The sequence below is a fragment of the Pungitius pungitius genome, chromosome 21, assembly GCF_949316345.1.
Source record: "Pungitius pungitius chromosome 21, fPunPun2.1, whole genome shotgun sequence".
Taxonomy (NCBI): Eukaryota; Metazoa; Chordata; class Actinopteri; order Perciformes; family Gasterosteidae; genus Pungitius; species Pungitius pungitius.
This window is the reverse complement of record NC_084920.1, coordinates 1,897,694-1,910,725: the sequence shown is the minus strand read 5'-3', so window position 1 is coordinate 1,910,725 and position 13,032 is coordinate 1,897,694. Positions and strand designations below refer to the sequence as shown.

The 13,032-nt window shown below is 41.2% G+C and overlaps 3 protein-coding genes across 3 annotated transcripts; 2 read left to right on the top strand and 1 right to left on the bottom strand.

Annotated features, from left to right (window-relative positions):
• Positions 1-20: 20 nt before the first annotated feature.
• Positions 21-2,431, bottom strand: gnptg (N-acetylglucosamine-1-phosphate transferase subunit gamma). The gene is made up of 11 exons (XM_037464260.2): positions 2,296-2,431; positions 2,076-2,130; positions 1,933-2,000; positions 1,748-1,802; positions 1,536-1,619; positions 1,312-1,405; positions 988-1,102; positions 818-900; positions 528-656; positions 329-410; positions 21-257 (listed from the first exon to the last, which is right to left on the bottom strand). The coding sequence occupies exons 1-11, from the start codon at positions 2,369-2,371 to the stop codon at positions 175-177; spliced, it is 924 nt and encodes a 307-aa protein (XP_037320157.2). The 5' UTR covers positions 2,372-2,431; the 3' UTR covers positions 21-174.
• A 50-nt stretch (positions 2,432-2,481) lies between these two features.
• tsr3 (TSR3 ribosome maturation factor) lies at positions 2,482-5,250 on the top strand. Its single transcript, XM_037464259.2, has 6 exons — positions 2,482-2,924; positions 3,074-3,284; positions 3,559-3,752; positions 3,844-4,014; positions 4,574-4,628; positions 4,880-5,250. Exons 1-6 carry the CDS (start codon positions 2,804-2,806, stop codon positions 5,055-5,057), a joined length of 930 nt encoding a protein of 309 aa, XP_037320156.2. The 5' UTR covers positions 2,482-2,803; the 3' UTR covers positions 5,058-5,250.
• A 222-nt stretch (positions 5,251-5,472) lies between these two features.
• pdpk1b (3-phosphoinositide dependent protein kinase 1b) lies at positions 5,473-13,014 on the top strand. Its single transcript, XM_037464257.2, has 14 exons — positions 5,473-5,631; positions 7,372-7,662; positions 7,869-7,911; positions 8,010-8,147; positions 8,293-8,437; positions 8,529-8,626; positions 8,756-8,831; positions 8,950-9,018; positions 9,174-9,270; positions 9,421-9,594; positions 9,696-9,913; positions 10,116-10,173; positions 10,427-10,579; positions 10,727-13,014. The coding sequence occupies exons 1-14, from the start codon at positions 5,608-5,610 to the stop codon at positions 10,838-10,840; spliced, it is 1,698 nt and encodes a 565-aa protein (XP_037320154.2). The 5' UTR covers positions 5,473-5,607; the 3' UTR covers positions 10,841-13,014.
• Positions 13,015-13,032: the final 18 nt, after the last annotated feature.

Genomic DNA, 13,032 nt, shown 5'->3' with positions numbered 1-13,032 from the left:
GATGAGTGTTATTAGTCTTGCATTTATATTCTTCATTGTGATGCATTCAAATGAACCTGTAATGAATGCAGTTACTTTTCAATATTGTCCAGCGAGTGTTTGGGTCGCTCATGTTGTTCAACAAAGGCTTTCAGCCGATGTGCTTTTGGGAGAGTTCACTTCCTCTGAGATTTCTCACAGCAGATCGACTATTCCGTGATCTCCCCGTAGGTGTTGATCATCCTTAGCTGTAGTAACCACTGGTCCTTTTGCATCATCTGCAACAAACAGCAATGATATTGCACTCGCTTTATCAAACTTAAAGAATAATGTGGAAAAATCAACTTACTTTGCTTTGAATCGAAGGGAATGTTGTGTCGATTGAGGAGAGCATGAAGTCGCTCAATCTCTTCTCTCTGCTTTTGGAAATCCTTTAAAAAAATAAAAAGGACAATAATGGAAAGTTTCTGTCAGACTTTAGAGCAGTTTTGAATGATCATACGTGAGGTTGTTGACTTTTATTCTGAAAAGAACATAAGTGTGCACACCTCTTTACACTTCTGTAGAGAGTTGTGTGTTTCTGAATCGGCTGCAACTTCTGGTTGCTTTTCCTTAACTTTTCGGCTCTTCAGGAGGCCGGCGTCCTCAAAAATATCCTTCAGAAGATTGTTGTATCCCTGCAGGAAATGTGCGTTGTGTTAGTGGCCAAATTCAACTAAAACTGGACTAAAAATGCTCAACAAGAAGGGCTGAGCTTTGAAATTAAAATCACAAGATTATATATACACATATATATATATATTATATATATAATAAAATCAGCCAAACTAGTCTTTACCTGCTCAGTGATGAGATCTTCATAGCGAGCCTGCTCAGCTTCATCCCATTCCCTTTGGAGCTTCTCACTCAGTGTTGGATACACTTTAAAAAAAGGCAAACAAATGAAAAGATTTCCCAAAGAAAACCTCCGCCTGCCGACTTGTGCCGTAAGATTGGTGTTTGTCTCACCTAAAAGGGAATGTGGATGGCAAACAAGTGGGGTCTCAAAGGTGATCCAGTACACACAAGTACTGGGCTCTGAGACTTGAGCGAGCTTGCTGCTTGGACTGCAGACGAAGATCACCTACGGGGAAATGAAAAGAAACAAGTAACACGCATTTTCTGGAGTTTATACTATGGATTTGAAAAGAGACACAGCTTTTGAGTTGATTAAAAGTTATCTGTTCAATGGCTCTTGAGTGACTGCTCAAAACTTTCAAATAAAATTTAGTGGTAAAACTTGTTAGTAAATATTAATACTTAATCTCTTTCTCTATATTTAATAAGATTGACCTTTGTTTCCCTGGTCCTCATTCCACACGCGTCCCCGTCTCTCATCCACATGCCTGTGAACGTGTTGTTTTCTATTTCCCACTCCTGCCAGATCCTGTTAAAACAAACAAGCAAAAGGCCGCTCTTACAACAAACCCACACCTTATTACCAATTATACAAATACTGACATTTGCAATAAGGCGTAATAATCGTAGACAATGTAATGCACAGAGCCACATCTTACCCAAGTATCCCACTGTAGGCATTCCATCTAAATGACTGTTCGTGTTGGGTGATGTTGTGAAAGGGACATAATTCATATTTATACCTGAAAAGTAACCCGGGAACACAAACATCATTTTAGGTTTAACCAGATATGTCAACGTAACAGCAGCGAGCCAGTGAAAAAAGGGGCTCATATGAAAAAAAGGAGTACACGCGATATAAAATACTTGCGTTGACTCTGTGAGACTGAAGCACTTCCCAGCAAGCCGATGAAAGTGTGCAGGGCCTTGAGGGAGACATGGGTGTTGATACGAGTGGGGTCAGTGACTCAGAAAACATCTCGATAACTCAACCTTTGGAATATTTACAACATAGGAATAAATCAAAAGGAAGGTTTTACAGTCAAATATATCCACCTGAGACTGGAGAAGGGGTCACTTTAGGCTGTAGTCTGCTTCCCTGAGTCAGAAAAGGATTGTTCAACCTAAACACAGAAAGTCAGTCAGGGGCCACCCGGCAACAAGCTTCACAATGGGACAAATATTTAACACCAACCTACCCAAATGTGTTTGGCTCCTCTACTATCTTCATTTTACCGGCGAGTCCATGAAATGCTGTATGAAAAAAAGGCAAAGGACTTAAATCAATTAACACACACACACACACACACACACACACACACACACACCAGTACCACAATCCAAAGTGCAGCATATGTTTCAGTATTACTAACATTATGAAAAATAACACCCCGCAGAGTGCAGAGTATCAGCACTTACTGAAAAGAGACACACAGACCACCCACGGTCTCAGTAAACGATGTATCCCGTGAAACAAATGCTCCATCGCTGTCATTTTAGTGAGTTTAAGTGCGCTTTCGGTTGTTTCCACGAACACTTCCTGCTTTGCTGCTCGTTCGTCAGATGGAAAGTCACGTGAGGAAAAGGAGCACTGCGCATGCGCGTTCTACGTCTCGGACAACGACGTGTTTTCCACGCGCCGCAGCCATCCAAACAACTTTAAAGAATGTAAAAAAGAAGGGAGCGACAGATGCAAAGCAGAGCCAGAAGTATTGTGACAATCCATTTGAGCCTTTGACGGGTGCGACTCTGGATAAAACACGAAACGTGCACTTTCGGCGAGCAGCGTGGGACGAACTGGTGTGTGTCTGTTTGTTTTTATAGCTAGCTAGCAGGCTAGCTGCTAATGTCAGAGACGGGCAGGTGGAACGGTTGGTTCGGCAGCTGTAATCTGAGCATCGCCTGCTAGCTGTCCACTGGTTGCAACATGGGGAGAAAGAAACAGGGCACGTCGGTACGTCCTGGCAACAAGGGCAAAGAGAAAAGGCACAAAATGAAGGGGAAAACTTTAGAGGCCTTTACAGAGGAGATGCACACTGCTTTTGAAGGTAATACTGGTTCACTAATCACTGTCAATACTACGGGCTATTATGTCCTAATTGTGTTACTATCGTATGTTTAGCTTTAACTAAATACAATGCATGACAGTTGAGTGAGGGTGCTTTGCAATGTACATTAACCATCAGTGTTTTTTCAGCCAGTCTTCATGTAGAGGAGGGAGCAGAGGCCCCCCAGGTGAAAATGCCATGTCCCCTTGCCATGTGGGAGTTGGGTCACTGCGATCCGAAACGTTGTACTGGCAGGAAGTTGGCACGCAAGGGCTTTGTGCACAACCTGCGCCTCAATCAGAGGTTTAATGGACTTGTACTCAGTCCGATGGGCACAAAGTATGTGACGCCGGCAGACAGGTGTGCAGTTTTGTATCATAATAACACATCATGATGAGTCCTAACCAAGCCCTAACCTATTTGTTTGGTTCAGTCAAGTTTGATGCTGCCATGTTTTTGTCTGATCAGCAACCAAAAACATTTTATCATAAAAGATGTCAAGCTTATTTGAGTTGATCAATCATATTAATGTGAATTGAAAACTGAAATTGTTAATTGATATAAATTATATTAATATAATACCACAGCAAATGTAATATTTCAAAAACGTTATGTTTGGACCTTTTATACACAGAGATATTGTGGCTAAAAACGGTTTAGCAGTGATCGATTGTTCCTGGGCTAAATTGGAGGAGACTCCCTTCAATAAGATGGTCGGAACTCATCCCAGGTTACTGCCATTCCTTGTAGCTGCAAACCCGGTCAACTACGGCAAGCCCTGCAAGTTATCCTGTGTTGAGGCTTTTGCTGCAACATTCTGCATTGTCGGTAAGGCTTTAGCTGGTTAGTTGTTCAGGAATGATGTACAATATTCTCTTCTTGTTTATTCTCTTAACATACTGTATCTGATTCTTTGCAGGTTTTGAAGAACTAGCAATGCTATTGTTGAATAAATTCAAGTGGGGGACTGTGTTCCTTGATCTCAATAAAGTTCTGCTGGAGCGATACGCTGCATGTCAGTCAGAGGAAGAGCTGCTTGCGGTGGAAAAACAATATCTCGCGTCCGACCCAGCGGATGAGGAAGAGTTTGGTAAATTGGGGAAGAAAGAAATCAACTGTGGCCTTTTCCAGTGTTTACCCACACGTTTATCTAGCAGAGATGGTTGGGGTCGTTTTAATTTTGGGGAATCTCCATAGCGAAACAATTATTAGAAACTACATTCTTTTAGGAAATTTTGACTAAGATTTGACATAAGTCATATATATATATATATATATATATATATTATTCTATATACATATGGTTACTCACTGCTGATTATTTATATATAATAAGCCTTTTAGGTGGTATTAATTTCTAATGATGTATGACGATATAATGAATTGGTCAGGGGCGGCATTCTCTGACATTTTAAACATTGATGCAGAAGTTTCTTACTTCATTTCCTTGACTGACTATCAATAATAGAACAGATCCTTGCAATTAATTTCATTTGATGAATTAGACAATGTTTCCAGCGATTCAGAGGTCTCGCCAATTGTTTCCAGCATGTCTGGAAAAGTGCCCGATACACAGAAGGATTCATTTTTTGGCTGAGCGATGACCTCATATTGTTTTAACGAAAGCTTATTATCTACCTTGTTCACAGATCCATTCGATGTGACCTCTGGTGCACAATGTAGGAATCTCAACAGACCCATGTGGTAAGCCTTTCATTTTCGCACAAACTGTTTGCGAACCTTGTAGTTATGAACTAATTACAAATGAAGTATTATATCCGATTAAGTCATTTTACTGCTGCATTTGGTCAAATATTCTTTATTTGTAGGATGTCATTTTACACAACTTTTAAATTTGCAAAGAAAGTAACCAATGGTCTACATTGTTTGTAGAATACACCTGTACGTTTATTCTCCACATTACTATGTTTTAATAGCTGTATTAATATATCTAGTGCACCTGAAGAAGATTCTACTGATGATACGGACACTTCGGAGGAGGAGGAAGAGGAAGATGAAGAGGAGGAGGAGGAGGATGAAGAAGAAGATGGAAAAACCAAGAGCAACAGTGAGTCGACAACAGTTTCAAATCATCATGAAGAGGAGGAGGCAGGATCAAAGTCACCACAATAAAGCATAGTTCAACTATGGATTTTATTTTACTTGATAAAAAGACTGGCAAAACTTTTCAAAGCTCATGAATTGTACATCAACTGAAGGCCATTTGTGCTTATGCCGTTTTGTACATGCTTATAAAAACAGAAATGTATAAAATAAACTGTCTGTCATGTAAACCCAGACTTAATAAATCTATACAAAAGTTGAAGCAGCCCTGGGGAGTTAAATGGTGTAAAAAAATAAAAAAAACAATCAAACAAAAAGAACCCTCTCTAAAATGCATGATTAGTCCATCTATATCAGACTAAGAGATAGTTGGCTGGTAACGTTACCTGCGGCAGCCGGGTAAATAAACCCCGGCACCCGTCGGCGTCTGTCGGCAGGATGAAGTTCCGTAGGTTGTAAATGTGGCGAGGGGGGCGGACACAGCGGGATTCTCCTCTGCTGTCCTGCGGTAACATTGTTGTGGAACGACGTCACAGCTCGAAAATGAAGGCGCAGAGGCAGCCATTACTGGAGCTTCTCTAATTATTTTATTCCAAATAAATACTCGAAGAAAACTCCCATGGCAAGAGCCAAAAGTCAGCTGGTGAGTGTTGCGACTCTAAAAAGAGTAACGGTTCGAAGCCGGTGCTCAAAATGTTGAGTGCGGCGGGTGTTTGACAACAAATAGTTACGTGGGGCCTTCATCTGAAGAGCGGTGCTAGCCGCAATGGAGCGTCTAGCGTTACGACTCACTAGCAACGTTAGCTCGCTAATGTTGGCTAACACAACACCCTGTGTTTGTTAAGTTACGTTTAACGGACTTCTATAACACCAGGCTTACATCGTGAGCAGATGCTATTTTAATTGGCCTGTGTTGGTTAAGCGTTAACAAATGCTCGCTGGTGGTTTTAAGGGATGTATGACCATTCCCCCTTGGCCAGTAGCGTTATCTGTTGGCTGACGTTAGCTAAACATGTTCGCGCTTTCGAACGATGCTCCTGCTTGCTAACAAGCTAACATTAGCTTCATTGCGTTCCCCCTTCGGTTGGAAAAGAGCTTTTTAAAGTGAACACTTCGTATTTTGATTGTCAACACATTAACTTTCGAAGTTTGACATCGATGTCGGATCATCAAATTCGATCGTGACGGAGTAAAGTTATTTGCGAAAATGGCATACTGTTTGGAACTTAACGTCACTTGTTACCTGGCTTGCTAACGTTAGCTAATTGCCTGGCTGTTAGCGTTAAGTTTATAATTCGCTGTCAGTGATGGCCGGCTTTATTTGACAAGGCAGCAGGAGCTAACGCTAGCTTGCTAGCAGGCGTTAGTTAGCAAAGAAAGTTCGCAAAGGCCTGTTGTTGCCCTAGTACTTAGGGTTGGGTTAACGTTAGCTCACATGGTTTTTACACACATTACATGGTTGACCTATGATCATGGTCGAGTAAATGGTGACACGGCCAACTTTAATAGTTGGAAACGACACAGTCAAGTCCGGGATAAAGCAGCTTAAAGGCCACACCTTGGTTTTGAATGAGAAGAAGCGTGGCTAACTGAACCAGCTAACTAACATTACCAGAGTGGTTAACTGAACCACCTCAGCACTGAAAGCATAACCGTTCATTCTGTTCTTCTTAAGTAATCAGCAATTATTTAGTGGTTTTCTTGTACGTGCTGGTTTGCCTTAACTGCCTTTCAGTTTCACCATGTAGCTAGATGTGGATGTGTTCACTGCAGTCGTGGTAATCTGTCACATGAAAGCAGTGACTTTCACATAGTTTTCACAACTTAAAACCTGTAGGGTGGGACCACCAGGCTCTCAAGTGGCTTCTCCAATAGTCCTGCTGTGTCCTTATCGATTCTAGACTTTGCTCATCAAGGGGTCTCACTTTAAATTGCATATTTAACGTCAGGATATCCTTCCTAAAGTGTTGGCTCAAGATCCAGATCTCATCCAGTTTTACTTACAGTAACTGCCACACATTTGTTATATTAATTTGTTTTTTATAGTATGTAATTCGTTATTTACTAGTCACAATTGTGTTATCCTATTAATAGGCGTTCTGGTGTAACTATAGTACTAGCAAGCTGTTGTGAAATCTGTTTTCACCGAATGATTGAAATCAAAGGCAGCTGTTGTTATTGTTATATTGTAGTATTTTATTACCATTATGCATATGGTTGCTAGATATGATTGGCCCAAACTTGCCAACATTTTCTTTTGGGTTTGCCAAAAGGTGTAATCTTGAAGTAGGTCTTACATATTTCTCAAAAGATTTATTCAAACCTGTGTGGAAATGGCTTTGCTAAAAACAAAAATGCTGATATGTTCTCTCTCCTCTTCCAGTATGATGTTGTGCCCATTCAGCCCAGCGTTGTCATCTGTTCCTGCTCGCATCCATCAATGGTAAGAAACCACGCTGACTCCTGCTCGCCACTTGCTATCCCAGGCGCAAGCAGTAGCCACTGTCCCAGCATGGAGGGCTCACCCTCAGAGGCCCGTGGTGTTGGAGCGTCTGCAAGCAGCCAGGGCTCAGACCCCCGGACGCAGCCGGCCATGCAGACCCCTCAGCCACGCAAGAAGAAGCCAGAGGACTTTAGATTTGGCAGGATCCTGGGAGAGGGCTCCTTCTCGACGGTATGTAACTTGCATTCCATGCTTTTGGATTTTACCTGGGTAGATGTTGCCACATGCTAGCATTCTTTTGATTCATGTGCTTGGATGAGAAATCCTCCGTTCTTTTGAGGGTAATAGACCAAGCCAGCCGGATAAGTTGGAAAATGTTCTCCTGAGTCAAACAAAAAACTTAAAATGTTGTTGTTTTTCTGTTCTACAATCATTAGGTTGTTTTGGCAAAAGAGCAGGGAACGGGAAAAGATTATGCAAGTAAGTAATAATGCACCATCCGACGCTTGTCAAGATGGAAAGGTTGCTTGGTATATATTTACTATTGTATCCTAAAATTGTCTCTTTCTCTCCACCAGTTAAGATTTTAGAGAAGCGCCATATTGTGAAGGCCAACAAAGCCCAGTACGTGAAAAGAGAAAGAGATTTGATGTCAAATCTGGAACACCCATTCTTCGTCAAGCTGTACTTCACATTTCAAGATGATGAGAAGTTGTGTATCCTTCTTATAAGTTTGTCAATGCGGCATATGAACAACTTGCCTTATGTTTTATTGTGGCTGTGTTGAAGCAAATCTTAGTTTGTACTTTTTACCAATGACCTTTTTTAAGTAATCATTATTCCTTAACTAGCTGTCCTTAGATTTTGGCCTCAGCTACGCTAAGAATGGAGAGCTGCTGAAATACATTCGCAAAATCGGTTCTTTTGATGAGACCTGCACTAGATTCTATTCAGCTGAAATAGTTTGTGCTCTAGAATACTTGCACAATAAGGGGATAATACACAGGTAAGACTTACCTTTTTGCTGTTTTGATGTCATTTTCAAATCCAGTTAAGTGTTTGTTTCCCTGTTAATTACTGGATTTGTCTCATTTCAGAGATCTGAAACCAGAGAATATTCTCCTGAGTGAAGACATGCACATTCAGATAACAGATTTTGGGACAGCAAAACAGTTATCATCAGACAGTAAACAAGGTATAACCACCATCTTGATTTACTTAAACATAAAGTACAACAAGTGTGGCAGTTGCATGACTTTAGCATTTTACTCACCGTATGAAGTTATACGTGATCTTTTTACAATTTATTTCCGCACTTTGGCAGCAAGAGCAAACTCCTTTGTCGGAACAGCACAGTACGTGTCTCCAGAGCTACTAACAGAGAAATCTGCTTGCAAGAGGTATGAGGTCATGACACTATTTTACAATTAATAATCATTGTTTGTTTTTATCTTAGTAGATGCTGGCCAGACCACATTTCAACTTCATTTCCTTCTCTGTTTTACTTTTTTTTTTTAGCTCTGACCTCTGGGCCTTGGGATGTATTACCTATCAGCTGGTGGCTGGTTTACCACCTTTCAGAGCTGGGTGAGTACTATGTTGAAGTTGATTGTCATTATTTCCATTGATTGATTGATTGCACCATTTGAGCTTTAAAACTGCATGTGACAATCGTGTCTCGGTGATCATAAAACATAAAAATAAAAGAGTCCCTTTTATTTCTTGTATTCCATTTGTTGCAGAAATGAGTATCTAATATTCCAGAAGATAATAAAGCTGGAGTATGAATTCCCTGAGAAATTCTTCCCCAAAGCCAAGGATCTTGTCAAACAGCTTTTGGTAGGTCATCAAGAACTCGTATATGTGAGATCAAATGAAATGCTACTGACATCTGCCCTTTAATCTCACAGGTTTGTTGCCCAGTTAGTTAGTGTTGGTTATCTACAGAATGGAAGTCTGTGACACATCTTTTCTCGTTTTTTTTCTTAGTCTCTGGACCCTTCCAAGCGAATTGGATGTGAAGAGATGGGAGGGTACGACCCTTTGAAGCAGCACCCCTTCTTTGACACTATCTCCTGGAGTGACCTACACCTACAGACACCCCCCAAGCTCACCCCCTACCTGCCAGCCATGTCTGAGGATGATGAGGACTGCTATGGAAACGTAAGAGATGTTTTTACAGTCCTGTTCTCCAAAATCCTGAAGAGACCTCAAACATCACTTTATACCTTTTTTCTTCTCAACTGCCTCTTTTCCAAACTCAGTATGATGACCTCCTGAGCCAGTTCAGCAACATGCAGGTGGCCCAGTCCAGCTCCTCACACTCCCTGTCGCCACATGAATCCACACCCCCACAGAGGTCCAGCAGCAACATTGAGCAGTACATTCATGACCTGGACAATAACTCTTTTGAGCTGGACCTGCAGTTCACTGTAGAAGAGAAGCAGCTATTGCTGGACAAACAGACCACTGGAAACCCCTGGTAACACTTCTCAATCCATGTGTTTTAGAGTGCTGTTTGTCATTTTATGTCAACCTGAATTGTTCTTGGATTCAATCATTGTTCATCTTTTAAAAATGTTGAAATCCTTTTTGATTAGTTCTATATTTTTATTTTTAGAAAAATGTGTGTTTTGAGTGAAACGGACTGTGTGTCAGCAGTCTGATGTTGCTTATTTACACAGGCACCAGTTTGTGGAGAATAACCTCATCCTAAAGATGGGCCCAGTGGATAAAAGGAAGGTGCGTGAATTCTAGGCCTTAAGATTATGTTTACTTTGCCCTTTTGAAGGTCTTTTCTCGCATGAATGCCAGTTAGACTCTACAGTGACTGTGTAGTAGATGTCTGTAGTAAAATGCAAAAAAGGGTTTTTACTTTGGATGCTATTTCTCAGACTGATATACAGAAAGTCGAGTGGAAAGGAACTTTTCCTAAGCCTCACAGCCCCCTCTGTTGGTGAACTGCTGTCCTGAGACGTGTGTTATTCCATTGCAGGGTCTGTTTGCTAGACGGAGACAGCTGCTTCTCACCGAAGGACCACACCTGTATTACGTGGATCCTGTAAACAAGGTCCTGAAAGGGGAGATTCCTTGGTCCCTAGAGCTACGCCCTGAGGCCAAGAACTTCAAAACCTTCTTTGTTCATACGGTAAATTACTTTTTATTGTCTCTTTCTTTCCACTTTATTTTCCTCCGGCTGCTTGTTGATACTTTGCATCTGATTACAATTTCTCCTTCTATGTACTTTCTTTTGATCATTCCTTTTTCTTTTTAATCTCCCATATGTTTTTTGCAGCCTAACCGAACATACTATTTGATGGACCCAAGTGGAAATGCAGACAGATGGTGCAAGAAGATCCAGGAAGTGTGGAGAAAGATCTATCAGAGGCCTCAAAATCCTGGCCTATAGGTTCCTCTTGTGGCCACTCCTCATCAGCTCTGAGGCCAATCACTGAGCAGAGTAACACCCTCTTTAGTGCCCTTCATCACCGCAATGTAAACAAAATCTTAGAGACGCTGGCATCTAGACCTTGTTTGTTTTCCTGAGTAGAACCACGGGGAAAAATACAACTTTGGATTCAGGGTTGCTTTGCTTGTTCTTTGTGCTCTCTGTGAGGCTTCTATTGCATTTTTCCTTGTATGGATGATGAGACTGCCACCATGCACATCTGCTTTTTGTACATTCTGCACGGGGGAAGAGAGGGGCACAAGCTTGTCTACCGCTAGGACTATCTCAGATGCACGGACTTGTGGTTTCCTGCTCAAATGATACCTTAAGACAAACGCTAGCTTTTGTGAGCCAGACCCGACCCTGATTTCTTAATTAAACCATATCCTATTCCTTCATCACATGTGCAGGCTGTACTCGGGGCCCCACTTCAACAGCATAATACTCCATGGTTTTAACAGATACTGTAAGCTGATTCAGTCTCACACGTTTCCCCAAACTCAAATCCTATACATATTTTTGTCAGAGCCCAAGTGTTTCCCACGGTATTTAAGTTTATTTTGTTTTGTTTTTTTTACTCTTGAAACTCGCTTATTGCAGTCAAACTTAAGGACTCGATGTAACACGGCCCGGTCTGCACGAGACTCTGTCACAAATCAGTCCTCATACAAGTGTGAGCCTTGCACAGCGGTTACTTAGGTTGTATTGCTACCGGGGCGGGGAAACGCGCCACTAGCTGCTACGTCCTAATCACAACGCTTCTCTTTCCTGCATGGCCAGTTTTGTAGCTCAGCCTTTTCCGCTTCTCTCTCCCAGGGCACTGGAGGTATTAGTTTATAAAAGTTTAACGGTGGGTATTTTTTTGACTGCATTGGTAACCATAGCGTATTTTATTGGATGATTTGGCTGTTCTGTACCATTCACTGGCTACTTCTTTGTGATGTGAATTCTACAACTTCTTCTTTCTCGGTGGGATAGTCGGCTCATCTTCAGTACGTCCTATTGACAACTAAATCGTATGTGCTGACCCTCCCATGCTGAACAGAGAAACCTTCATCTGCAGTGATACATACACATACTATCATACTCCGAAGCAATCACGGTAACGCTGTTGTCCCCGGACAAGATGGCAGAACTGCCTCATCGGGGTTCATTGGCCCATTTTTTGTTTTTGTTTTTCACTCTGGCGTTTGGCCCAATAGAAATGAAAGCGACTGATTTAACTTGTGCTCTTGTTTTAGCAGTATGTATTATCATAATGCTTTTAATTTTTGACATATTACCTTAACGTCCTCTCCAAAGGTCCTCATCCTCCAGCTGAGTCTGTGTGTGCAGTGCGTGACTGGAGAATAGGTGAATAGGACCCTGGGGCCCGGGGCTCAATGTGGTTGGATGTCAGTAAAAAGATATCTATCTGATCCAAATAACCGATGAAATTGCTGTATCTGTCTATAAAGTCGAGGAAGCACTAGAGTAGTGTTTTCTTCTAGTTAGCGAAATTGTTTGAATCGAGTCGATGGCAGTCGGTTACATTGTGTATGGGATACCCGCTTGTAACTGACTAGAACTGTGATGTACAGATGATGTATTATTAAAATCTGAAGCAAGTAATGCAATGATATTAGGATACAGTTTTTGTATTTTTATTCTTGTATAAGGTTATTTGATGGCTATTGTTTAGCCTCTAGTTCATTCTGTGTTATTTAAATTCTAATATATGAATCATTTGGATTGAAGTCATGTTCAGGGGCCATGTTGTGTATGTATTGAGATGTAAAGCCTTTGAATGTGAATAATTATTGTAAACTATAATATTTTACAGCTTTTTTCTTACTATATCATACATTTTCTATTTGCTCAGTGATTTAATCATATTCTGATAATTTAATGAATCTGTTCATTCTCTCTCTGATTATTTGTTCGCTAGGTCAGTAGATGTTGAATGATGAATTTTCCACTTAATGCTTGGTAGTCCAGTAATTAAAGCATGTAGGGATTTAGGCATACAAATAAGACGTGTGTCCTGTCTTCTGTTATCAACCACAGTCCATGGCACCGTGTAAGCAGCAGCATTCAGTGGCGATGGCATCTCACATTCTGTAACATGTAAATAAAGTACCGGCCCATTATCAGCGCTTCTGTGTCGTGGAGAT

Bases quoted from the DNA above. Each gene is read 5' to 3' on its own strand.
- pdpk1b (XM_037464257.2), top strand. From the start codon at position 5,608: ATGGCAAGAGCCAAAAGTCAGCTG. The intron at 9,019-9,173 runs GTGAGTACTATG...CATTTGTTGCAG, and splicing joins TTACCACCTTTCAGAGCTGG to AAATGAGTATCTAATATTCC. The intron at 9,595-9,695 runs GTAAGAGATGTT...TTCCAAACTCAG, and splicing joins ATGAGGACTGCTATGGAAAC to TATGATGACCTCCTGAGCCA.
- gnptg (XM_037464260.2), bottom strand. From the start codon at position 2,371: ATGACAGCGATGGAGCATTTGTTTCACGGGATACATCGTTTACTGAGA. The intron at 1,406-1,535 runs GTAAGATGTGGC...TTGTTTTAACAG, and splicing joins GCCTACAGTGGGATACTTGG to GATCTGGCAGGAGTGGGAAA. The intron at 657-817 runs GTAAAGACTAGT...CATTTCCTGCAG, and splicing joins AAGATCTCATCACTGAGCAG to GGATACAACAATCTTCTGAA.
- tsr3 (XM_037464259.2), top strand. From the start codon at position 2,804: ATGGGGAGAAAGAAACAGGGCACGTCGGTACGTCCTGGCAACAAGGGC. The intron at 3,753-3,843 runs GTAAGGCTTTAG...GATTCTTTGCAG, and splicing joins TGCAACATTCTGCATTGTCG to GTTTTGAAGAACTAGCAATG. The intron at 4,015-4,573 runs GTAAATTGGGGA...CCTTGTTCACAG, and splicing joins AGCGGATGAGGAAGAGTTTG to ATCCATTCGATGTGACCTCT.